At 39.7% G+C, this 27,210-nt stretch overlaps 1 protein-coding gene across 1 annotated transcript in view; it reads left to right on the top strand.

The window, feature by feature from the left end:
* The first annotated feature begins 229 nt into the window (after positions 1–229).
* UTP18 (UTP18 small subunit processome component) overlaps positions 230–27,210 on the top strand; it is a 55,364-nt gene continuing 28,383 nt past the window's right edge. The window contains exons 1-9 of the mRNA XM_052658222.1: positions 230–631; positions 2,463–2,575; positions 5,417–5,515; positions 8,132–8,199; positions 14,326–14,414; positions 16,276–16,401; positions 16,492–16,666; positions 25,445–25,545; positions 25,844–25,934. Coding sequence (XP_052514182.1) covers positions 317–631; positions 2,463–2,575; positions 5,417–5,515; positions 8,132–8,199; positions 14,326–14,414; positions 16,276–16,401; positions 16,492–16,666; positions 25,445–25,545; positions 25,844–25,934 — 1,177 coding nt within the window. The 5' untranslated portion in view covers positions 230–316. The remainder of the gene's footprint in view (positions 632–2,462; positions 2,576–5,416; positions 5,516–8,131; positions 8,200–14,325; positions 14,415–16,275; positions 16,402–16,491; positions 16,667–25,444; positions 25,546–25,843; positions 25,935–27,210) is intronic.

Below are 27,210 nucleotides of genomic sequence, written 5' to 3'. Positions count from 1 at the left end.
AAGGCAAGAAAAAGAGTAAAAGTTTCAGCCTGTCATCTCTGGCTTTCTTTATACCCTTTCAATCAGTTACAACTGCGAAGTTATGTTGGAAAAAAATTTCCACTCGAGTCACTCCGCTTCCCCTCCACCCGGAAGATTGGTCCTCCCGGAGGAACTCCCACACGGGGAGGGGCTCGTGAGGGGAGTGGGCGTTACACAAGAACACAGTGTTGGTCACATGCTCAAAGGCGGTGCAGCCTTCTTCCGGCCACCTGCGGCCTCAGCGCATGCGCAGTGAGGTTCCACGTGAGCGCCTCTTTTCTTCTCAAACCCAAAGATGCCGCCGGAAAGAAGGCGCCGAGTGAGGCCGGACCGCAAGACCCAAGTGAGGCCGGACCGGAGAGCCGGAGCGCGGTGGGGCGGGCCGCCCCGAAAGGCTGCCCCCTCATGCCAGCGGAAGTCGCTGGCCTGGCCGCGCGCGGCGGCCGCTGCAATCTCAGTTGCGGCGGAGGAGGAGAAACGGCTCCGACTGCGGAACCGTCTGACGCTAGAGGCGGACAAGCCGGCAGTAGAGCGGCGCCTGGAGGAGCTGGTTTTCGGCGACTTGGAGGACGACGAGGATGCGCTGCTGCGGCGTCTACGGGTCCCGCGGGTGAGGGAGGCCACCTCGCGCTGCTTGGGCCCGCGGTGGGCTGCGAGCCCCCGGGGGCGGAGCCTGGGCGCTGGGGGGCGGTGCCTGGAAGCGCTCAGGTGGTGGGGAGCCGGGAACACGGGCGCCTTGGGGTGCCAGCTTTAAAGTCCTAGGAGGGCGGGGATCGCCCCTTTCTTGGCCTGCTTGGGAGCCGCTGCGCCAGGTATCCAGTAGGCGCTCAATACATAACTCGTTTGCTTGCGCGCGCGCACAGTCGCTTCAGTCCTGTCCAACTCTGCAACACTGTGGATTGTAGCCCACCAGGCTCCTCTGTCCATGCGATTCTCCGGGCAAGATTATTGGAGTGGCTTGTCATGCCTTCTCCAGACCCAGGGATCGAACTCGCGTCTCCTAAGTCTCCTGCATTGGCAGGCGGGTTCTTTACTACTAGCGCCACCTGGGAAGCCCTGATATTCGTTTAGACTGTTTTAATCGTGGGCATCTTTTGTGGCTCATCCCCACTATCTTCTCCCCCTTAGTCGTTGCATCACCTGCCTCAATACTATGCAGTGATTGAGGAGTTCCGCTTCGTTTGCGAAATCAGAATTCCTGGGCACAGGACTGGCAGTCTGTGGAATTAGAATTCCTGCGCACAGGCCTGGGAGTCTGTCTGATGTTTTAACAATCATACTAAGTGATTGACTGGCCAACTTTTGTATTCGTCTTTTAAATATTTGTGAACCAATTCGGCGGCAGATTTCCTGGCAGTGAAAACCCTGAACGATTGATTGATTATAATGATTATAAATTTTTTGCATGGTTTTTAAGAAAAAAATCCTTTATCTGGCTTATCTTCCAAGATAGGAAGTCCTAGGCAATATTCTAGGCACTGCAAGAGAAACAGCAATGGACAAAAACTGGCAAACATCCCTGCCTTTTTGGAGTTAGATACTAGTGGCAGAGGCAGAAGATAGAACTCAACTATGTCAGTGAAATGCTGAAGAAAAGACATTCAAGAAAGGAAGATAAATTTGTGTAGAGGGAGCCTATACAATAATACATAGGGTAGAAGAGCAAAGCCTTCCTGAGGATTACTCAATTTGATAAAGAAACACAAATCTAGCAAGTATCAGTTGATTGCCAGAACATCCTTTGGGTGCTTATGGGAGAGGTTGCAGAATCTAGCCAGGAGATAGAGAAATAATACTGGGAAAATGCGCAAGTATGTGATAGTTTCCCAGTCAGGAAAAGAAATGGTGAAATGGGGTTTATTGGGCTTTGAAGGATCATAGGCTAGTAACAGAGCAGGTATAAATCATTTGAACATACCTATCATGTGGTTTTTGGAAAGCCAAGCTCACTTCAGGGTAAATTCTGTGGTCTAGATTTAGATTTGATTGTGTAGTATAAAGTTTCTTAAGTAGGCAGAGGATCAAGAACAGTTAAGAAAAATAGAGAAGTATGTCTCAATATGAAATATGGTTTAGTCATAACATTCAATCATGTTATTTTATCTTTGGTGTCAGTCTGCCTCTGATCCTGTGATTTGTGTAGTTTGTGATTTTCCCTGCTGTCTTATCTAACTTACCTTTTACTCTTCAGTTTTTTTATTTTCTCAGCAAGTTGACTTTTTCTCCTAGACTGTTCTTTCTTACCTCACCTGTCCAGTGGGTGGTGCATTTCTCTAATCTGGTTTTCTATTCTGCCTCTAGCATTTGCTGTGGTAGCATTCTGTCACATAATTTGATCAGAGGGCCATAAAAACAGACCATTCTACAAACAGTCTAACTACAAAGTCTGCCACCAAGAGATAAGAAGGACTCAGTGCTTGTGGGTATTTTGTCTTCGCTAGGTTCAAGTACAGGAAGACTCAGATGACTCAGAAGTGGAGAAGGAAGCAAAAGATAATTTTCTACCTCAAAAGAAGCCAGTTTGGCTGGATGAAGAAGATGAAGATGAGGAGATGTAGGTTGCCTGATTTTTTTCTGAAATCCCTCTGGATGCTTCAGGAGTTGTTTTTCAGGTTTTAAGAATGTTCTGTTTCTGAATATGTGATTCTGTGAAGATTTAAAAACTACTGGAAAGTATATGGCAAAGATCATTCATAATCCCATCGCTGAGGGAGAACCACTGTTAACATGTTGGCATGCATCTCTCCTCTCTTCTGTGCTCTATAGAAAAGCTAAGAGAGCATAGTGTTTGGGGATCAGACCTGAGTTTGGTTCCCAATTTGGCCAGTTCTAACTGACTACAGGCCGGTTTGGAATCTGTCTTTTCTCCTTTGTAAAATGGAGATAATAACTATATCAGAAGGCTCTTGAGATTAAATAGGGTATGTAGAGCTCTTAACACATGCCTGAAATGGAGAAAAGACTAAAAAAAATTAGCCACCATGCACAGTATATACTTTAATTTATGAGAATGTATTATATTGCAAGCATGTCTCCCCAGTTTTAAAAAAAACTTGTAAACACTTTAAAAATGGATATATTATCCATTATATGATTTAACCATAATTTACATGGGCTTCCCAGGTGGCGCTAGTGGTAAAGAACTCGCCTGCCCGTGCAAGAGATATAAGAGACATGGGTTTGATCCCTGGGTTGGAAAGATCTCCTGGAGAAGGGCATGGCAACCCACTCCAGTATTCTTGCTTAGAGAATTCCATAGACAGAAAAGCCTGGAGGGCTCCAAGTCCAAGGGTTGCAAAGAGTTGGACATGACTGAAACAACTTAGCAAGCATGCACACGTAGGGAGAATGTACTGTATTACAAGCATTTCTCCCTAATTAATTTAAAAAACCTTATAAACACTTTAAAATGGATGTATTATAATCCATTATATGATTTAACCATAATTTACATAGCTGTTGTTGGGTAAGTTATTTTTTTTTAATAAATTAATGGTGAGATGGGTATGTTTATGCATAAACCTTTTTCTTTTAAAATTATTTAAGGAAGATTCTTTTTTCTTTTAAATTAGAAAATGAATTTGTGAAATCTAAGGCCAGAAGTTGAAGCCACAGACATAAATATGCAACATCACTGGGGCGAAGGAGCTTCTTTATTGAACTCTGCCACCACTTATCCTTAGAACTGGATGCCAGATATTCCATTGCTGCCCCCCTGAAGGAGTGCAGGGATGGAGTTGGGGGTGAGGATGAGGATACAGTGAGAAAGAGGATAGGTTTGAAAAGGAAGCAGAGAATGAGGCTCCAGTCTTCAGAGGCAGAATAATTTAATCAAAGAGGAGACATTTCTAGGGTTGTTGATAATTACTACCAGGCTGACTCTGAAGTTCTACCAGTTTACTTTTCAGTTGAAAAGTATCTATTTTACTGCTTTTTAAAAACCTTAATTTCTCTGTTTTCAGACCTTGTCAATTTAATGGGTGGGTAATACCTACTTAATTTTTGTTGAGAAAATCAGTTTTTGTTAGTCATTGGTATTTCTTAAAAGTAGTCTCTATTATTTCTTTGCTTGTTTGCCTACTAAACACTGTTTCATTCGGTTTACTTTTCAAATAAAAGTTGTATGTGTTTAAGGTGTACAACATGATAATGTGCTATAAATATACGTAGTGAAGTTATTACTGCATCATGTAAATTAATTGCGTTTCCATTTCTTCAAAGAGTTACCATTTTTATTTGTAGTGAGAGCACTTGAAATCTCCTCACTTTGCAGATTTCCAGCGTGTAATACTATTACTAACTGTAGTCATGCTTTGCATTAGCTCTCTATCCTGCATAACTGCAGGTTTGTACTCTTCGACCAGCATCTCCCTGTTTCGTCTACCTTCTCAGCCCTGGTAATGGTCATTCCACTCTTGGCTTTTGTCTGTTCTACTCCTTAGAGTCCACGCATAAGTGAGATCATGCAGTATTTTTCTTCCCTGTCTGTTTTATTTCACATAGTGTTCATCCATGTTGTTGCATATCGTAGGATGAGACTGTTTATTAATGATTTTAGTATATTAGCTCCTTACGTAATTGAGAATTTCAAACCTTTTAATGTCACATTTATTGCACGTTATCTTTTAGCTTTACAAGCTATATAATTTTATTTATTTATTTTTGGCTGTGCCGTGTCTTTGATGTTGCTTGGGCTTTTCTCTGGTTGTGGAGAGTGAGGGCTGTTCTCTAGTGCAGTGTGTGAACTTCTCATTGTGGTGGCTTCTCTAGGCCATATGGGCTTCTCTAGTTGTGGCTCATGGTCTCAGGAGTTGCAGTTCCCAGGCTCTAGAGCTCAGGCTCAATAATTGTGGCGCTTAAGCTTACTTGCCCCGCAGCATGTGGGATCTTCCCAGATCAGGGATCCAACCTGAGTTTCCTACAGGTAGATTGCTTACCAGTGAGCCACCAGAGGAACTCATCTCACTTTTTGTTTGCTTGTAAGTTTGTTTTAATATCGTTTGGCACAGAATATTCAAGTATATATGTAGTGAAATCTTTTTTTTTCTTCTGATTTTAACACTAAAAAGTTCTGCATCAGAGAGAAAAATATTTGCCTATATTTTTCCTTCATAGTATTTTAAGGTTTGGGTGATTTACCTGGAATTAATTTTGGTGAATGGCTGTAAGCAGTGTTTAGAGAAGAATTTGAAATATCTCACCAGAGGGTGAATTAGGTGACCTGAAATATTAGATATTTACTTTTTACTTCTGGAAGAATGAAAAATGTGTATTTGAGATGTTCCACATCTTATAAATCTTGGCCTGTGTTGTTTGCTCCAAATACTAAAGGCAACAACTGTTAATGTTAATTCTTTAAGTTCTCTAAAGCATACTGTTCTACTTTTTTTTGTAGGGTTGACATGATGAACAATCGTTTTCGGAAAGATATGATGAAAAATGCCAGTGAAAATCAGCTTTCAAAAGATGAGCTTCAAAAGAGACTTAAAGAAGAGTAAGTGTATTTTATTTTGACTTGTTCAACCTTTGGCTACAACAGCTTCTTGGGTAGTCAGATTTCCATTTTGAATCATAAAAGAATTGTCCTTGGAAAATGATTAAACTTTATTACGAGGGAGCAGAGAGAGAACACAAGTACAAAAAGCTTGGAATCCCATTGTCCAAGTATGACCAGTGATATTATTGTTCGCTAGCTTGTTTGTTGGTATGTGGTAAATCATGTCTTTTCCACAACTTCTAGGCTCTTTCAGTTCAACAGAACTGGGAAATACATATTTTAAAATAATGATTTTATATTGAAACGTTATTATTTCAAACTTGTGTACCTTTAAAAGTATTTTAAGGTATGTTTATTTTTTTGTACTGAATTTTTTTTATATTCCTAGAGATTCATTACATTATCACTATATTTTGACAGTAGATTTATTGAAGCATAATTTACATATATTGAAATTCACCGTTTTGAAGTATCATTCTGTAAATTTTGTTTAGCAGGTACAGTCATGTAAGCCCATGACAATTAATATATGGAATCAAGATACAGAACATTGCTTTCACTGAGAAAGTTCTTTTATACCCCGTGATAGTCAGCATTCTCTCTTCATCTTCTAACTCCGTTAGCCCCTGACAAGCATTGATCTATTTTCTGTGTTTATAGATTTGCTTTTTCCGGAATGTCATATAAATACAATAATAGAGTATGTAGTTTTTTCAGTCTGTTAAACCCATTTAGTGAATTTATTTCAGATATTTTCCAGCTTGAGAAGATCTTTTCAGCTAGACCTTTTGTTTTGTTCTGTTTAGTTGCTATTTTTCCTTTTATTATGTTCATACATCCTTTAAATACTTGAATATATTTGTATTAGCTGTTTTATTTTTTATTAATTTTTATTGGAGTTGCTCTGCAACGTTGTGTTTCTGCTGTACAGCAAAGTGAATCAGCTATACGTGTACATATATCCCCTCTTTTTCGGATTTCCTTCCCGTTTAGGTACCACAAAGCATTGAGTAGACTCCTGTGCTGTGCGTTAGGTTCTCACTAGTTACCTAATTTATACATAGTGTGTATATGTCAATCGCAGTCTCCCAGTTCATCCTCCCCCCCGCCCCCATCCATACCATACACTTATTCTCTACATCTGTGTCTCTCTCTGCTTTGCTGATACGTTCATCTGTATCATTTTTCTAGATTCCACATATAAGCAATATTACATGATATTTGTTTTTCTCTGACTCAGTTCGCTTTGTGACAATCTCTAGACTCATCCACATTTCTGCAAATGGCACAGTTTCATTCGTTTTTATGTGTATTAGTTACTTTCAAGTCCTTGAGTGCTAATCCTGTCAGGTCTTTCATTTCTGTTGACTGCTTTTTTTTTTTCTTCTTCTTCTTCTTATGGTTCATATTTTTCTGCTTCTTTGTAAATCGAATAATTTTGATTGTATTCTGGGCAGTGTGAATCTTGTTCAGTGCCTGGATTTTGTTTTATGTTTTCAGTGTGTGTTTAACTTTGCCTTGGGAGGCAGTTACATGACTTGGAAATCACTTTGATCCTTTCAAGACTTGTTTCTAGAGATTTCTTCCATTAGAGTAGCATTTGTTCTAGGCTGCTTTAGCCCTATTAAGATGTGACCTTCCTGGGATCTCTGCTGAATGCCCTGAGTGTTCATAAAGGACCCTTCCTGTGACCGGTTGAACTCAAATGTCTGAACTTTGGTTCTGTGCAACTTAGATCCGTCGAGTAGTTCCTTGCTTGACCTCATGGAATTTTATTCTGTGAGTGTGTAGCTTAGTATTCAGAAGTGTCTGTGGACACCCTCTGCAAATGTCTGGAGCTCATTCTCTTCCTCTCCTATAGTTGATTGCCCCTCAAATTCCTGTTGTCTCAGCTTCTTTCAAGCCTGATCATTTTCCCCTTGTCTCTGTGTCAGGGTCTTATAAAAATGCCCTGAGGGGAAAATCCCAGTAACGGCATGGCTCCTCTTGTTATTTCTCTTCTCTTAGGGAGCATAGTCCTATGTGCCTTTTGTCCAACTTTTGAAAATAGTTTCATACATTTTTGTCCAGTGGGCTTAGTTCGGTGGACTTGTCTATGATTCTGTTTTAAACTATTAGAATGATTTTTACAGGCTTCTACATACCAGAATGTAACTAGCATGCTTCTCTTGGAGGTTACTTTTTCCAGGGCGGAGTGCTCCCATTTTAGTCAAAGGATATACAATGAAGGTTTGTTTATTTTACCAGTCTGGTCATTTTCTTTCAGACATGTTCTAGTATTCTATTGTGTATTCTGTTAGCATTGATTTATAACCACAAAGAGATTTCTATTTCTTTACTTAATCACCAAATCTAGTGTGTTTATATGTACAAATAAGGCAACAGCAAATGTAATTAGTAACAACAAATATGTATACAGGTTTCCTGTATCCAGGACTAGTTTAGATGGTTATCAGTTTAGGCAGGTTGGGAATATCCTGTGTGACTAGCCCTTCTGTTCTTCAAGATAAAAACTTCTTTGGAAGAGATTCTATTTATGTTCTGACCTATATTCTGTAAATGTACCAAAGTATAAATACAGTGGTCCCTGCAAAATTTTATGTTTTTGCTTAGATTTCAGCATGCTATGGGGGGAGTACCTGCCTGGGCAGAGGCCAATAAATGGAAAACACCTTCAGATGGTGAGTGTTGACACCTCTGTTTAAATTGGTAAATAGATTCCTAATGTTGTTCTGTTATTATTTGAGGTTTCTCATGAGACTCATTAATGTTTGAAATGTCTTTTTTTTTTTAACTACCTGGTTTTGAAGTCTACCATTTCTCTGAGGGAAATGCTTTTACAATAATGTAAGACTTAGTAGCATATTCTTTACTTGTAAAGGCAATAATGGATGAATTTTATTTTGTTTTCTTCAACAGAACTATGTTACATTATGACATAGGATTAAGTAAAAAAAAAAAGAGTAGTGTTATTTCTTGATTCAGAGCCCCTTCCAAAGACTTGAGCAACTGATCTAGCTATCCACTAGGAAATGGAATGTTTTGCTAAGGAGCACCTGTCAGGTCAGGCCCAGATGATTACACACTTCCTGAAAACCTATTTTTCAACTCCGGATTTTAAGTTTGACTTGTACCAAAACTTTCTACCGTTAAGATCTTTGAGTTTAGATGTTATGGTTTGGCCAAGACCTGATACGAGTTTTGGGAGTTACAAATTTTAGACTTGAAGTTGACCTTTGAAATCCTTGAGGGATTCTGCAGTGTATCCTTTCATTGTAATACAGGAGCTCCTTTCTTAGCATCTTTGATATCTGATGAGTTTCTATTTGATTATCGTCATCACCTCTCCCTCCCTTCTCCCAACCCATGTCAGTCCTGGTATTCAAGTATAGGGAGCCCTTACAAGGAACCAGTTTTATACATTTCTGATAGAAAACTCAATCAGTTAATAAGTAGAAACTTACCTTCTGGTTTCCAACTAGATACTTAGAAGTTGAGGGACTCTTAGTGATGTAACCTGACTTTATCCCCTGCAAGAAGCTTTTCCACAACAGCTGCTAGATGATAACTTAACCTCTGCTTAAATATTTCAAATAATGTTGTGCTCTTTATTTGGCTGTTTCTTACTCTTTTCCTCTTTAAGACCTAATTGTTGTAATTTTTTACTATTTTGAAATTTAATCTTCCTACTCTCTAGTCCTACATTTGAAGAGATATAATCTTATCTCTCTTTCATATGAAACTGTGCTGTTATTTGAGAAATATTTTTCCAAAGTTTTTTTTTGGGGGGGGGTATGTTAATCATCTTGTCATCATGTTTTTTTAACATGACATAATTACAAACTTTGGTCACCAGTTTACCTTCCTGGGTGAAATACAATTTTATTATCCATTTTAGAATACTGCATTCATAGAATACTCTATTTTAGATCCATGTAATTATAGATAAGGTTTTATGCTAGCACTGAAGCAGAAAATCTCCCAGATCCCAGTGGCTTAATCAGGTAGAATTTTTTTTCTATGCATACAATTAGGGTGGTGAGGTCATGTTCTACTTCAGGGTCCCAAATTCTTAGAGATTCTGCCATCTCATTCTGGGCCTTCCAAAGTTGCCGAAGCTATTGACAACTACCAGTTGACTTATAGGAGAAGTGAGAGAGGCTCACCAAGGGAGGTTAATAAAACCTGTCCTGGAAGTGGTACATGATACTTTTACCCACATTTTTTTGGCCAGAACTCAGTCATGAGACCACACTTAACTGCATGGAATACCAGGAAATAGAGTATGTCTTTGTGCCAAGGAGAAAAGGGAAATGAATTAGGTCAGCGGTTAGCCAGTCTGTTACTATCTGGGATACTGAAGTCTAATACCTTTATTGGACAGATGACAAGAGTAAGGTTCAAAAAGATACAAGTGATTTGTCCAAAGTATACTTATTGGCAGAGTGGTGACTATAATAACCTAGCTTCACAGTTCTAATCTCACAGTTATTTAAAAAAATTAATTAGTTAATTTTTGGCTGTGCTAGGTCTTCGTTGCTGTGTGTGGGCTTTTCTCTAGTTGCAGTGTGCAGACCCTAGAGTGTGTGGGCTCAGGAATTCCATCACATGGGTTTAGATGCCCCATGGCATGAGGGGTCTTCCCAGACCAAGGATCGAACTCATGTCCCTTGAGATTTTTAACCACTTAACTCTGTCCCCTTAAGGCAGATTCTTAACTACTAGACCACCAGGGAAGTCCCACCATTTGTTATTTTTATCTATAAATACTAGATATATATATATATATATATATTTTTTTTTTTAAGGTTATTTTTTGTTTTTTCTGAATTACTTTTTTTGGCTCACTGTTATGTAAGTTCCCTGACCAGGGATTAGACCTGTGCACCCTGAAGTGAATGTGCGGAATCTTAACTCCTGGACTGCCAGGGAAATTTCTAGATTAAAAGAGAAATACCGCTTTCCCCCACCCCGCTTTAAACATAACTGTAATGCTGTTACGATCCATTGGATCATAGAAAAAGCAAGAGAATTCCGGAGAAACATCTGCTTCAGCAACTGCACTAAAGTCTTTGACTATGTGGGTCACAGCAAACTGGAAAATTCTTAAACACATAGAAATATCAGACCACCTTACCTGCCTCCTGTGAAATCTGTATGCAGATCAAGAAGCAGCAGTTAGAACTAGACACGGAACAACGGACTAGTTCCAAATTGGGAAAGGAGTACATCAAGGCTGTATATTGTCACCTTGCTTATTTAATTCATATGCAGAGTACTTCATGCCAGACTGGATGAAGCATAAGCTGGAATCAAGATTGCTAGGAGAAATATCAATAACCTCGGATGTGCAGATGACACCACCCTTAATGGTAGAAGGTGAAGAGGAACTAAAGAACCTCTTGATGAAAGTGAAAGAGGAGAGTGAAAAAGCTGGCTTAAAACTCAACATTCAAAATGTGAAGATCATGGCATCTGGTCCCATCACCTCATGGCAAATAGATGGGGAAACAGTGACAAACTATTTTGGGGGGCTCCAAAATCACTGCATATGGTGACTGCAGCCATGAAATTAAAAGATGCTTGCTCCTTGGAAGAATAATTATGACAAACCTAGACAGCATATTAAAAAGCAGAGACATTACTTTGCTGACAAAGGTCTGTCTAGTCATAGCTATGGTTTTTCCAGTCATCATGTATGGATGTGAGAGTTGGATGATAAAGAAAGCTGAGTGCTGAAGTAATTGATGGTTTTGATCTGTGGTGTTGGAGAAGACTCTTGAGAGTCCCTTGGACTGCAAGGAGATCCAACCAGTCCATCCTAAAGGAAAGCAGTCCTGAGTATTCTTTGGAAGGACTAATGCTGAAGCTCTAATACTTTGGCCACCTGATGCAAAGAACTGACTCCTTGGAAAAGACCCTAATGCTGGGAAAGATCGAAGGCAGGAGGAGAAGGGGACTTCAGAGGATGAGATAGTTGGATGGCATCACTGACTCAATGGACATGAGTTTGAGCAAGCTCCGGGATTTGTTGATGGACAGGGAAGCCTGGCGTGCTGCAGTCCGTGGGTTTGCAAAGAGTTGGACATGACTGGGCGACTGAGCTGAACTGATATGCTTGCAGTAATCAGTAATAATTCCTTAATATTGTAGTTGTTTTAATGTTGCTGTTTTGTCAATTTATCTACCCCTCCCCCCAGTCTTTTTAGATTGCTTTGTATTCTTGGTCTTCACAGGTACTCTTGAATCTGGCTAGATGTCTTTTCTAAGTTTTGGAAATCCTTGCCTGTTATCTCTTCAAATTGTTTTTGTTCTTTCTTTCTGGGATATCAATTACATTTATGTTAAAAAATTTTTTTAAACATTCTGTGTGTTCTTTTCTGATGATTGGATGCATTCAGGGTGGTATGGCTGTAGACTATTCTTTTCTGTATTTTCTTTTTGTTTTCTGTGCTTTAGTCTGGATAGTTTTTTCTGATCCTTTTTCTAGACCACTAATTCTCTCTTCATGTAATTTTGATACCTGTTAAAACCATCCACTGGGGTGTTAAATTTTCATTACTGTGTTTTTCAGTTCTAGAATTTCTATTTGGTTCTTTCTTATTCTTTTTATGATAGTCTGAGATTTTGTTTTGTTTTTTAAGTCTTTACTGAAATTGTTACAGTTTTGTTTCTGTTTGTGTTTTGGTTTTTTGGCCTAGAGGCATGTGGGATCTTTGCTCCCTAACCAAGGATCAAACCCTTACCCCCTGCATTAGAAGGCAAAGTCTTAACTGCTGGACTGCCAGAGAAGTGCCTGGTTCTTTTTTTTTAGTCATCTAGTTTTCTAGCTTAATTCTGAGTCTTGTCTTTCAAATATGTAAAATGTGTCTTTCAAATACATTAAATATGTTAAAAATGAAGTTTTAATTTTTCTTTTCCTTACAGTTTTATTGAGATAATTGACATACAACACTGTATAAGTTTAAGGTGTACAGTGTAATGATTTGACTTACAGACATCATGAAATGATCGTCAAAATAAGTTTATGTGAACATCCATCATCTCATATAGATAAAAAGTTATAGAAAAGAAATATTTTTCCTTGTGATGAGACATCTTAAGATTTATATCTTAACAACTTTGATATATAATATATGGCAGAATTTTATTTATCACGTTGTACATTATATCTCTAGTACTTACTGATCTTATAACTGAAAGCTTCCTTTTTGACTGCCTTCATCCAATTTCCCCTTATGTTACTCTGCCTCACCAATCTCTGGAAACCACAGACCTGATCTCTTTTTCCATAGGTTTTAAACATAATTAAATTTTTATGTCTGATAACTCCATTATCTAGATCTCCTGTGAGGATTGTTTGTTTTTCCTTAGATTTTCAGTCAAATTATACTCACCTTACCATTATTGACCTGGTTCTGTTTCATTGAGTGGTGGGCATTGTACATGAAAAATAGTATGAAATAGAAAAACGGTACTGCACCTGTTTGCAGGGCCAGAATAGAAGACGTGGATGTAGAGAACAGACTTTTGGACATGTGGGGAAGGGAAGATGGGATGAATTGAGAGAGTAGCATTGACTTGTATACATTACTGTGTGTGAAATGGGGCTTCCCTGGTGGCTCAGGTGGTAAAGAATCTGCCTGCAATGCAGGAGACACAGGTTCGATCAGGGTCTGGAAGATCCCCTGGAGAAGGGACTAGCTACCCACTCCAGTATTCTTGCCTGGAGATTTCCATGAACAGAGGAGCCTGGTGGGCTACAGTCCATGGGGTTACAAAGAGCCGAACACAGCTGAGCGACTAACGTGTAAAACAGATAGCTAGTGGGAACCTTCTGTATAGTACAGGAAGCTCAGCTTGGTGCTCTGTGATGACCTGGAGAGAGGGGATAGGAGGGAGACTTTGAAAGGGGGGAATGTATATAGCATATACATAGCTAATTCACGTTGTATGGCAGAAGCTAACACAACATGGCAAAGCAATTATACTCCAATTAAAGAAAAGTAGTATTGATTAACTAGAGGTCTAGGACAATGATATATTTCTCTAGAGAATTTGTATAGTTGTTTTTGGGTAAGTGGCTGGGCAAGGGGTACTAGCGATCCTAAAACGTTTTATTCTAATGAGACAGTATGAGTTTTTAAAGCTGGGTTTCAGTTCTTGGGAGATTTTCTTATGATTCTTTTATTTCACCTTTAATTTTATGTGTTGCCTTTTGTGGCAAGACTTCAGAGCCTGGTAGTTTATCAGATCCCTTAGGCACCCTAGAGGGCTTCTGGTGCTAGGTTTTGCCCCCTTAACCTTAAACACTCTGCTTAGCTTCTCAGCTTTCTTTACTAGACGCATCAGTCTTCTCCAGGGGCAAAGCAGGCCTATTACCTCTCTTCGAAATTCTGACACATGGTTTGCTACCAGTGATCGTCCAGTCAACTAAAAGTTCTAGTTCTTTCTCTTGCGAATTGCTAAGCTAGATCTGCTGTTCATCCAGTTGCCAGTTTTGCCACAATTATGAGTTTCTCTTTAAATGTTGACTCAGTTTATCTTTATTTCATGTTGTTTTAGTCACTGTAGTGAATGTGTGCCTTTCATTCCAGAGTCAGGCTTTTAAACATATACATTGATGTGTTTGTCATTTCCTCTTTCAAATTTATTTTGCTGTTTTACTTTTACCAGTTGTAGCTTAAATAAAATGATTGAGGTTGGGAGAATGGGAGAGGAGTTGAAGTTTGAAATACAGGTGTTTGGGGTAGGTGATGGCTATCTCATTGATTCTAAAGATAAACTTATGGGTTTGTTTGACTTAGATGAAAGTGAAGAGGATGAAGATGATTTGTTGCAAAGGACTGGGAATTTCATATCCACATCTACATCTCTTCCTAAAGGAATCTTAAAGGTGAGAATCAGTAAAATTGGGCCAAACCAGCTAATTACCTCAAATCCAATATACTTAACTTTCAGACCTATGGCTTTCTGTTATCTATGGGATTAAATGTGCTTGCTATCTTTTTGCCTTGATAAATATTTGTGTAAGGTGTTTTTTTCCTTTTGCAAAAATGATGACATTAAATTACATTCCCAGGAGTCTTTTATGATTCTTGCTTGATGCCTCCTTTTGCATTTCTCATCCTTTCTGTTGACAGCAGCCCGGTTCGTGCTGCATGGCAACGATTTCATGGCTCAATTCTCCACTTCCACTTCTTCCTCAACCATTCTTCCTACAGTAGCCTGAAGGGTCTTTTAAGAAATAAAGCATCATGTCCTATCACTTTTCATTGCTCTTTGTAAGCTTTCTTATCATAGTCTACACTACCCTCTTCCTGGCATCTAACTTAATGCTTACGTTGTCAATTTCATCTCATCCCTTTTTCTCTTATTCCTTATTTAGGCCGCACAGACCTTGTTTCTGTTTTCTGCACATGCTGAGTCCTTTCTTGCCTCTGAACCTTTGTTCTTGCTCAGTCTTCTGTCTGTTTTTCAAGCACAGCCAGTGGCAAACTCATTCTTAGCTTTCTGCTCACATAATTCCCTAGAAATGTCTTTCCTGGCCTTCCTGTCTGAAGTGGCTTACTCAAGACTTCCTAGTGGTCCAGTGGTTAAGAATCTGCCTTCCAATGCAGAGGACTTGGGTTTGATCCTTGTCAGGAAACTAAGATCCCATGAACCACAGATCAGCTACACCCAGCTACACCCATCCATTGAAACTAGAGAGACTGCTGCAACAAAAACTACTGCATGTTGCAATACAGATCCCCGTGTGCTGCAGCTAAGACTTGATACAGCAAATAAACCTTTTTCAAATCTTTTTTTTTTTTAAAGTAGCTTACTCTAGTTACCTTCTAATTTACTCCTGTGTCCCGCTTGTTCACTGTTGTAACCAAGTGCTTACCTAGCACTTACTTCAGATATCTGTCAAATGAACTCTTCTCTCTTTGATGTAATTTTCCCCATTATAACATGGTAACGTGAATTATATGAGAAAAGAGGATCTTATCATGGTAAATTATTAGAGTGATTCTGTCTATCCTTACTCTGAAGGTAATTCATTTAGCTCCTCATAGAGTGAATTCACCTCTTGAAAATGTGGTAAAAAACAGAACATCATATGATACTATGATGTTTTATATAATTTCATTTTTAATGCAGAGGGAAAAGCCTGTAAAAACAAAAGCGTGAAAATAGTCCAAATGACACATGAGATCATCATTACTTCAAACTAACAACCATATACCCCGAGAGGAAAACATTACCAGTCCATACCAACCATTGTTGTTGTTCAGTTGCCAAGTTATGTCTGACTTTGTGACCCTACGAACTGCAGCACACTGGGTTTTCCCATCCGTCACTATCCTGGAGTTTGCTTAAGTGGACATGCCAACCATAGAACCTTGGGAATGACCACTCATTGCCTCTTATTTTGTACCGTGACTACAGTGATGCCAGAGTAGGAGTTTTAAGTAAAATTTCCATGGAAGTAAAAATCTCCTAACTCAAATGGATATATCTTAGGGAAATGATTGTGTACTAGAGTTCCAAGCCTTGACGATTTAATCTGCTTTGAAAGATTGTAAAAATGGATTATTGAGTAGTAAAACACTATGCTAGAATACTAGTTGGTCACAGAGCCATGGTCTTCTGGTTTTCATTCCAGTGTACCTTCTTTTGCATTGTAAACTATAATGTCTTTTCATCATGCTTTAAAGAAAATAATGTTAACCCATTTGAATTGATAAAATTTCAACTTTATTTTTGCACAGATGAAGAACTGCCAGCATGCTAATGCTGAACGTCCTACTACTGCTCGGATCTCATCTGTGCAGTTCCATCCTCGTGCACAGGTTGTGATGGTCGCTGGACTAGATAATGCTGTATCCCTATTTCAGGTATGTGGAGACTTGTAGTGAAAAGTGTTTATAATCAGCATACATGGTCTTTGGAAATAATCAAAAGGAATATTTTATAATTCCTTATAGGTTGATGGAAAAACAAATCCTAAAATTCAGAGCATCTATTTGGAAAAGTTTCCGATCTTTAAGGCTTGTTTTAGTGCTAATGGTGAAGAGGTTTTAGCCACAAGCACTCACAGCAAGATTCTTTATGTCTATGATATGCTGGCTGGAAAGCTAATTCCTGTGCATCAAGTAAGAGGTAAGGTTTCTATTGAATATATTGACACCCGCAGCCCACAGCTGAGTTTGTTTAACAGTATTTACAACCACTTTTTTTTTCCTTCCCATGAAGTTCTTAAAAATAGAGTTTCTTTGGTTTTAGTGTGTGGAAAGTGTGTTGTTGAGATAATGTGTTGAATGAAAAAGTGAACTGACTTTATTGGGGGGAAAAAAGCACATGTGGGGAAAAAAAATCATCGTTTGCAAATCTGTATTCCCCTAGACTAGAAATGCAATTGCACATATTCGGCTGTAAAATTAGCAATTGCTGCAGCAGAAAGAATATGAGCTTGGGAGCTAGAACACCTGGGTTCTGCTTCTTTGGACAAATTATTTCACTTCTTTGTTCTGAAATTTGGATACCCTCCAGTTCTTCTGGTGTTTGTTTTAATACAATTTTGATTTAAAGGAAATAAAGCACTGCTTTTGGAAGTTGTACTTTGAAAAATGAACTACTTAGAAGATGTATCGTCAGATAAAAATTGGTGTTTCCTCTGCCTTATCTATTCCTTGGCATTCTCCTACCCCTGTTACCACAAAAATACAGTGACACCTTCATGAATCCTTTGGGAACCAAAGACCTTGTGATGAAATTGGTTGGGTTAACATTATAAATCTTGGGAGGACATGTGTTTGAGCAAGCTCTGGGAGTTGGTGATGGACAGGGAAGCCTGGCATGCTGCAGGCCATGGGGTTGCAGAGAGTTGGACACAGCTGAGCCGAACTGAGCACCTGCCACTTTGTGAATGCTCATTGATAACTACTGCCACTGTTAAGAACAGCATATAATCTATCTGATCACAGTCAGACCACTTCCCATGCTGTGGAATTTGGCTCTATTCTGATTCACTTGGACATTCTTATCAGTTGTTCAGCAGTTGACCCGAAAACTCATTCTCTGAGCGGTAGCAGCATTTATAATCTGACATCGTTAAGTTGTATATCTTTTTTTCTCAAGGCCATATTATAAATTTTATCTGGCTTCTATTTTGAAAGCTCCAGCTTTTGTAAAATAGTCGTATTATTGATATTGGCATTTATTATCACCATATTTTGTGTGAAGTTAAAAGCAAAATGCTATGTACATGTAACTGGCATTACACAGTGTAGGTGAAACCGATTGGTGTCATTTCATGGAGGCTCTGAAGAATGCTGGTACCATAGCTCTTTATGACTCAGTGCAGAGAGGAATTCAACAAGGGCACAATTGTAGATAAGAAGTGATCTGTTATAGAGAATGACACACCTGTGAGGCCTCCAAGCGCCCAGGTGAAAAATGCCGTGCTCTAAGAACTTAGTGGTCTGCTGCTGCTGCTAAGTCACTTCAGTCGTGTCCGACTCTCTGCAACCCCATAGACGGCAGCCCACCAGGCTCCCCCGTCCCTGGGATTCTCCAGGCAAGAATACTGGAGTGGGTTGCCATTTCCTTCTCCAATGCATGAAAGTGAAAAGTGAAAGTGAAGTCGCTCAGTTGTGTCCGACTCTTCGCGACCCCATGGACTGCAGCCTACCAGGCTCCTCCGCCCATGGGATTTTCCAGGCAAGAGTACTGGAGTGGAGTGCCATTGCCTTCCCCGTAGTGGTCTACAGTTTCATAATCAAAGGAAAAGGGAGGAGGGGGAGAAGACTTCTTTGTCTTTCTTGAATAGATGTCATGTTTTCATCATCATCTCCTCCTCCAGATTGGGCACAGGAGTTTTCTTGTCCCTGTGTGATCAAGCTAGGTCCACAAATTTGTTTTCATGTGTGTAGAGAACATATCCTAGGGATCATTAACTTACTTAGCTCACTGGGCAAGATATATGTCTCATGCCACCATTGGTTTATTGTTTGGGAGCATGTCCTGTGCTTCTGTTGCTAAGCAAGGCTGTTTGGTTTTGTGGTTAAGCAAACCTGCTTTCTTGAGTAATAATTAACTTACAGAGGTCTGCCATATTTTTCTATTTTCTATTTCTAATCCCTAGTGAGATTAACTATTTAATCACCTGTCTGGTCCCTTCATTCTGTCCTTATCATTCCCCCCTCCAGGTGTTTATCCTTTTATTCTTAAAAGGCGGGTAAGGGGTGAAGTTCTTTGAATCAGTAGCTCCTTTCAGCTGAGAATGGGCATAGGCCTATCAGGGGAAGGAGTAAACATCTGGCTGATTGTCCCTTTTTTAAAATTTATTTTTAAATGAAACAGGTGAATATTTGTAATGATAAAAGGTATAATTCACAAAGAAGATAGACATCATAAATCATCAGACACCTAATAACAAAGAAACATGGATACATAAAGCAAAAGTCAGAACAAATATAAGGGAAAAGAAAAAATAATCATAGTGACACATACTAACATTTCTCTGAGAACATTTTATCAAGTGCAGAAAAAATAAGAATAGAAGCATCTTGAATGATGTCATCATTAATATAAATGTAATAATCTTATATCCTACACAAATATATTCTGTCCCTTTTCTATTTGGAGAACTGCAAGTCGGTGTCTCTCTGGTTAGCATTATCTTTTTAGTTCTCTTAGATGTTAAGCATTGAGGAATCCAAAAAAAAAGTTTAGGAATCTAAAAAAATACAACAGTAAGCATCAGAAAAGTCATTAAAAGAGATTAAAACTATAATTTTAAAGATCTGAACCATTTTTTCCCCAGTGGTTTCCAAATCCAGAAGAGGGTCACTTGAGGCCTCAATCTTTCTTTTAATTAGGCCCAGAGTCTTGGTGTTTTATATTTTAGGGTCTGTTGAGTCTTTTATCTCAGTTATAGATTTAATCCATTCCTTTTTTTCTGTTAATATCTTTTGGTGATGAGGGTTCCTTTTTGTCCCTTGAGGGATAGAATGGCTCCTAATTTAGTTAATAAGTAAGTCCCTTTTATTAAAGAAATAGGGTAATCAGGCATAAACAGAAGGCAATGTAGAAACAGCTGGTTTTTGATGTTACAGAAAACGGGTCCCTGGAAAGTGGGCCCCTGTCTCTTTCCTGACATTCCCATTACATATTTATTATAGTTGATAAGGTTTTCAGCCCTTTGGGTTAAGACCAAGATGCAGCAATGTTCATGAGAAATTCTGTCAAGTGGCCTGCCATTTCAGTGACCACGTGAGGCTCAGTGTTAGTTGTATATATGCCATCTCTGGGCAGAGCCACTTCTAGCCTTGGGCCCTGTCAGTCTTTGGATTGTGAAACCATCTATGGTTGTGAGGGGCCCCCCCGTCACTTGTTGGCATCTGGGGCCTTCACTCTGCCAGTGCCCTGGCTGTTTGCAAGGGCACATGGATCATCACACTCTTTCTTCTAGTGTCCCTTCTATCCACACAGGGCACACTTATTTTGTCTACGTGGCCAGTACCCATGGCCTTGTAGTCTACCATGTCCAGTTTGGCCCAGAAAGTCTGGCCTCTCCTTTGGTGGTCCCTGAGTGGACAAAGCCATCACAGTCATTTGAGCCTTTTCTTTCTCTCTTTGGGTGTCTTTAGCGTTTTTGGCCATATCCCAGTTATTGAAAACCAGATAAGCCAGTTGGAGTAAATCACTCATAGATGGTCTGAGGACCAGCAGTTTTTTTTTAAATTTTGTGCCTGATGTCTGGGGCAGACTGGGCTATGAAGTGCATAGCCAAAAGGGCTTGTTCCTTGGGGGAGGAGAAGTCCATATTTCTGTGCTTTTTAAAAGCTTGTATTAATCACCCTTGAAAAACTGTAGTATTTTCATCCTGTCCCTGTTTTTTTTTTTTTAATAATCAACAGGGTTCTCTGTAAACCTTTTTATACCACTTGTTAAATAGTTAATCATATGGTCCCATCTATTTTATTTTATCTATCAATAAAATTTACCTGATGATTCCATTGTGAATCTGCCTCAGAACAATGTTGTTCCCTGCCTGGTGTACTGTATGGCCTTCCTGGGTTGCTGTTTGGTTAGCATGGGCTCTGGCTATAATGGGCTTGGAGCCTTGGCTCCCGTCTGTGAGATGGCCCTTGTTGGAGCAGCCATTTTCAAGAATAAAGTAGCTTTCACTAAGGCAATAGTTAGCTATGTAAAAACTTCTTCACATGTTAAAAAAATCCACCATATAATTTAATTAAGATTTGTACTTAACAGCTGTAGATGTTATCCCTTCTACAGTAGTCCCCCAACCAGGCATTAATGTCTAAGAACTCGCCACAAAAGAATAGTACAGAAAAAGTCCCCAGTGACTTGGTCTGGCTGCAAATCGGAAATAAAGGATCAGCATTTTTAAAGGTTGGAGAGAGGGAAAGACTGACATTAAGGCTCAGGAAGTCATCCTCTCTTGGGCACTTTTGGTAACTGGGGGGAAAGTACCTCAACTCCTCCCCCACCTCCCCTCTCACCAAAAAAGTTGATTCCCTTCAATTTTGGGGGGATGTGGGGAGGAGGCTTGGGGTACTTAAGAATACCTGATAAGAGGTCTTTTATGTAGTGGGACACAGTTCATTAAATGTTTATTTTGTTTAAACTATATCTCCTCTGATTATAGATTATAAGCATTTGGTCTTTCAAAGATAAATTACAGTGATCCGCTTCAGAAACAAGCTTAGACTACCTTCTTAGTAACTCAGTTAAGTTTTACAATAATGTAAAATAATGACCAAGGCTATTTCAAGAAGTAAGTTTTAAACAGTAGATATGTTCCCTGTCCTGATGATTTTCAGAATTTGGTGAGGCAGAATCCCCTTCTGTGGTGGCTCATACGGTAAATTCAGGAGACCTGGGTTTGATCCCTGGGTTAGGAAGATGATCTGGAGGAGGGCATGGCAACCCACTCCAGTTTCTTGCCTGGAAAATCCCATGGACTGCAGCCCTCCAGGCTCCTCTGTCCATGGGGTTGCAAAGAGTTGGACACAACTGAGTGACTAAGCCTTAAGTAGCAACTAAAATTTAATATTTATAAAAATACAATTTTCCCCAAAATTACCCTCACTTTTACCACACATAGCCAAATTAAGATAGATTTGTTTGTAAAATAAAATAAGTCTGGTTAACTGATCATATAGGCTTGTAAGTTTTGTCCAATAAAGAAAAAGGGTACCCCAAGTGAAAAACACATTTTTATCCCTCCCTCCCCCCCTTTTTTTTTGGATGAGTGCGTTAGCTTTGTAGCCAAGAAAAGCTTTAACCCATTAAATAAAAAAATGGGGGTTGTCAAGGAGCTGGGAAGAGTCAGGCAGCTGTCTTGGATTTCCCATAGCTCTGATTGTTTAATTTACAGCTTAGTTTTTTAAATTCAGGACTGAAATCTTACAACCCAGTTTAGAACTTGAATCCATGTAGTTGGGACTCCAGCCTAGCCAAAACCCATATTGAAACTTGAACCTGAGCTCTTTTAATTGCGATTACACACCTGGTTTTAGGACTTCATGAAGTTCAGATTTTTGATGTCTCATCACAGAATTCAGGAGAGACAAAGTGATGGGTATTTCTTTAGAGAGAAGCACAATTCACACAGTTGTGCGCCATCTCAAAAGGTAAGAGGCGTTATGAGAAACAGACTTTGAGTTTTAATCAGGGATGAAAGAACAGTCTCAGAATTAAAGTGGTTTCTTGCCAGATAACTGAGATAGAGGAGAAGAATGAATTGCTGTAATGAATGTAGTAAAAAGTCTTCTGGAGTTAAAAAGGAAAGAAATAGAATGGAAACAGATGTAGAGCATAGAAGGAAAACCTCAGAGTGAGAGAGAAGAGTATAGATTATTAAAGCCTGAGACACCATTCAGTGGCTGGCTTTATCCCAGGCTCGCTGTTGGATGTGTGCAAGCATAGCCGTTATATTCTTTTTATGTTTCTATGCAGCCACGACCCGCACCTCGTCGAAGCCACCAGAGAGTGAGGTTCTTCCTTTTCAGAAACCATTTCCCTTGTCTTCCGCCCCTTCCACAACTCCTGCCCCCTTTCTGTGGCCATCCATGCTGATGATCACTGTTCTTCCAGTTCCTTCTCTTTAAACATTTATATCGTCAATCCCCTGGCCTGTACTTAGGTACCCAATCAGAGCCCCAAAGCATTCAGGGTTGATCGGCCCAACTGCAACAGGCTGTCATCGAAGGAGCACCCTCCCTGGAACTCTTGGCCCATGGCATCCCGTGGCCCTGCTAGGACCTGACCCTAGACCTTCCTTTCTTACCACAGCCCTGCCGCAGTCACCAGCTGAAACTGATTGGCGTCATTTCAGGAGGGCTCTGAAGAGCTCTGGTACCACAGTCCTTTATGTCTCAGTGCAGAGAACAGTTCAGCGAGAGCAAAGCAGTAGATAAGTGATGCATGAGAGTAGAACGCTTGTGAGGCATGTAAGCAGGTGGGTGAGAAATGCCATGCTCCAAGAACTTGCTCATTGGAAGGACTGATGTGAAGCTGAAACTCTAGTACTTTGGCCACCTGATGCGAAGAGCTAACTCATTTGGAAAAAAGACCCTGATGCTGGAAAAATTGACGGCAGGAGGAGAAGGAGATGACAGGATGAGATGGTTGGATGGCATCACCGACACAATGGACATGAGTTTGAGCAAGCTCCAGGAGTTGGTGATGGACAGGGAAGCTTGGCATGCTGCAGTCACAGGGTCACAAAGAGTCAGACATGACTGAGTGACTGAACAGAACAGAAGAACTTAGTGGGCTACAGTTTTATAAAATCAAAGGAAAAGTAGGGAGGGAGAGAAGACCTTGTCCTTTGAGTAGACATCGTGTTTTCATCATCAGCCCCTCCTCCAGGTTGAGCAGGGGAGTGTTTTTGTCCCTGTGTGGTCAGGCTGTGTCCACAAGTTGTTTTATATGTGTGCAGAGAGCAGGTCCTATGGATCATTAAATTAACTGAACTCAGTGGCAGGATATGGGTCTCATGCTACCGTTGTTTTGTTTTGGGACACGTCCTGTGCTTACATTGCATGGTTTTGCTAAGCAAGCCTGTTTGGTTTTGTGGTTAAGCAGACCTGCTTTCTGGAGTAATCATTAACTCACAGGGGTCTCCCATAGTTTTTTTACTTACAATCTCCTAGTGGGATTAACTATTTAGTGACCTATTTAGTTCCTTCGTTCTGTCCCTATCATAAGCTTTGTATAAAAATATCACTGTCTGTCTGATTTTTCCAGTTAATCGATAAGGCAGCTTTATTTGTTGGATGTCTGATATTTCCTTCTTGAAGACAACCTCCTCTTCTTAGTTCCCCCCAAACAACAGGCTTATTCAGAATGAAAAAGTAAGGTCTTGGATTGTGGGCAGAGAGCTGTGGCCTCTGTATGCGAGTCCTCCGGCACTTTGTCTCTTCTGTCGCCATCCTTGGTTTGGGTCCACACTGGTCCCGCCCCATGTGAGGGGGGTTTGCTCACTGGTGCCCTTGGGATGCCTGTGCAGTTTGCACTCCTGCAGCACTGTGGTGGTGCCCGGCTGTAGGCTCCATGGTGAACGCTCTGTGTTCACTCTTTTGCTCTCACTGCCTGATACTGTGTCCTTTGGATTGGGTCTGCAGGGGTTGCCAGCTGTAGCCTCACACTGTGGTAGACCTAATCTCCCTTTCCTGATTCTTCATGTTATGGTATTTTCCCTGTGTTTGGAGCTGTCTCTTTTGATTCTGTAGTCAGTGTATAATGTTTGCCCAAAATTTGGGGTGAAGATTACCCTTAGTAAGACTAGAGTCTAGAATCATTATGAAGAAGATTGGTAATCCTTAGCCGAAGTAACCCTAGTAATTGGAAGCAGGTATCATTCCAGTCAAGGAAATTAGGGTGTATACTTTTGGTGGAGGTCTGGAGTGGGAGGCCCAGTTTTGTAGTATTATAAACCAGCTAGAGAAAGACTGTTAATAGCCCAGAGATAAGTCTGTGGGACCTTTAACCATCATTTTCCTGTGGGGAAACAGGAACTCTTCACTGGATTTTTCTAGTTTCTTTTTCCTGGTTAATACTTTAACTTAGCACATTAATCTTTTTTAATGACTCTTTTGACTAAGTGATACGTTCACATGGTGCAAAAATCCAAAATGTACAAATGAATGGCTAGTGAACATTCTTTTGTACTCCTGTCACCCTGGCCATTCACTTCCCTTCCTTGGAAGTGTAGCCAGTTATACTTATGAATCCTTTCTGTTAGGCAGCTTTTTAATGGGTATGTTGGCTCTTTAAGCAATTTAATATCAGAAAGAATCTGTTGCATAGTATGAGACTTTCAGGCATGGAAAAGAAACATGCCCTATTATAAATAAGTAAGTTGACTCTGGTTATATACTTAGCTCATGTGATTTGGTTACATGAGTCTTGAGAAGTTAATTAACTCTTAAATACATTACTGACATGTAGTTTTGTTTTTTCCTTTTGGATCAATAGACTTCCATATGGGATGTTTAGAAGGTGGATAGCAACTAGTTTCTACATGTTACTATGTTTTAGCTATCTCTAATGGCAGTATATTTCCCTTTGGTGATGAATGTTGTGACAGAGAAGTATAATTTATTCTTGCAGTTTATTTATGGGTATTACCATTTACATTTAGAAAATTAGTCGATAAGTTTACTATTTGGAGAGCTGAGTCTCTGACCTGCAATTAAAATGGTGAATGTTGACCAAGAGAAAGAAGAGAAGTTTGCTAAGCATTTTATAGTGACCTTATATTTGGGTTATACTCGATGCATGGAGTCAGACTTATTCAGTGTCTGAGCCTACATTTTATCTAAGGCACTTAAAAAGTAAGAGACTCTCAATTGTCAGTCAGTAATTGCAAGCTATTAATCCTTATTGATTCATTTTCTTTCTTAGGTTTGAAAGAGAAGATAGTGAGGAGCTTTGAAGTTGCCCCAGATGGGTCCTTCCTGCTTATAAATGGTGTTGCTGGATATCTTCATTTGCTGTCTATGAAGGTGAACCATTATTAGCTGTTGCTTTTTATAGTATAAGACATTAGTCCAAGTAGGAGTAGCCTTGAGCCATAACTCATGGTGTCCTTAAATCGGCATCCTAAGTGGAAGCACACACTGGGGCTTGGAGAGAAGTTGTGGGCAGTGGGGGAAGAACTTTTGGGTTTTTTTTGAGTATAAGGAAAAACAAAGTTAAGTAGGTGCTACAAAACAGGAGAATCAGATCATTTTTATTCTACACATTGTGATTCTTCTTTACAAGTCCTAACAATCTGATAAGTAATATTTCTTATTCTTTCAGACAAAAGAGCTAATTGGTAGTATGAAAATTAATGGGAGGATTGCAGCATCCACATTCTCTTCAGATAGTAAGAAAGTATATGCATCTTCAGGTAAGTTAACAACGAGATGTGTTTAAATATCAAATTTAATCAAAACTGAGTTTGATTTTAGACTTGTGTTAGTAAGAAAATCATTTTTATTTTTAGAATTCATTTTTCATTGCTGTTTGCCTTCTCATTTACTAACTAGTAATGGTGAAAGGTTAACCACTTAATGTGTACTATTTGGGGAAAAGAGGGGAAGAAGATTCACATTTGAAAGGTAATTCATTCTGAGATTTTTTTTTTTTTTAATATTGCATTTAGGGTCACCATCTTTTTGAGATGGTTTTAAAATATTTACTCAGGTGTTTGGACTGCTGGCTCTCTGTTGCTGTGTGCTGGCTTGCCTTAGCTGTGGTGCATGGGTGCTACTCCCTAGCTGTGGTGTGCAGGCTTCCCATTGCAGTGGCTTCTCTGACTGCAGAGCCTGGGCTCTCCGGTGAGCCGGCTGCAGAACTTGCGGTGTGTGGGCTCAGTGGATGTGCACAGGTTTAGTTGCTCTGCCGCATAGGGATCAAACTGGTGTCCCCTGCATTGCACAGCAGTCTGTTAACCACTGAACCACCAGGGAAACCCCATTCTGAAACTTCCTTATTTTCTTTATAAAAGTTACTTAGAATCATTATTTCTTTTCTTTTACCCCTCTTTCACTTGGATACTGTTTGGAATTTACTTCACTACTGACTGAAAACAGTTCTAATCTCATCCTGATATTTCTGTAGTACTATTTTTTTATTAATTAATTTTTTATTGAAGGATAATTGCTTTACAGAATTTTGTTTTCTGTCGAACCTCAACATGAATCGGCCATAGGTATACATATATCTCCTCCCTTTAGAACCTCCCTCCCATCTCCCGCCCCATGCCACCCTTCTTGGTTGATACAGAGCCCCTATTTGAGTTTCCCTGAGCCATACCAAAAATTCCTGTTGTCTGTCTATTTTACATCTGGGAATGTAACTTTCCATGTTTTTCTTTCCATACATCTGTCTCACCCTCTCCTCCCCTCTCACCATATCCATAAGTCTATTCTCTATGTCTGTTTCTCCTTTGCTGCCCTGTAAATAAATTCTTCAGTACCATTTTTCTAGATTCTGTATATGTGCATTAGAATACAATATTTATCTTTCTTTTTCTGACTTTCATCACTGTGTATAATAGGTTCTTTTCTAGGTTCATCCACCTCATTAGAACTGACTCAAATGTGTTCCTTTTAATGGCTGAGTAATAGTCCATTGTGTATATGTAACAATTTCTTTATCCATTCATCTGTCAGTGGACATCT

Source organism: Budorcas taxicolor, chromosome 19 (assembly GCF_023091745.1).
Source record: "Budorcas taxicolor isolate Tak-1 chromosome 19, Takin1.1, whole genome shotgun sequence".
Classification (NCBI taxonomy): domain Eukaryota; kingdom Metazoa; phylum Chordata; class Mammalia; order Artiodactyla; family Bovidae; genus Budorcas; species Budorcas taxicolor.
This window is presented reverse-complemented; position numbering and strand designations above follow the sequence as displayed.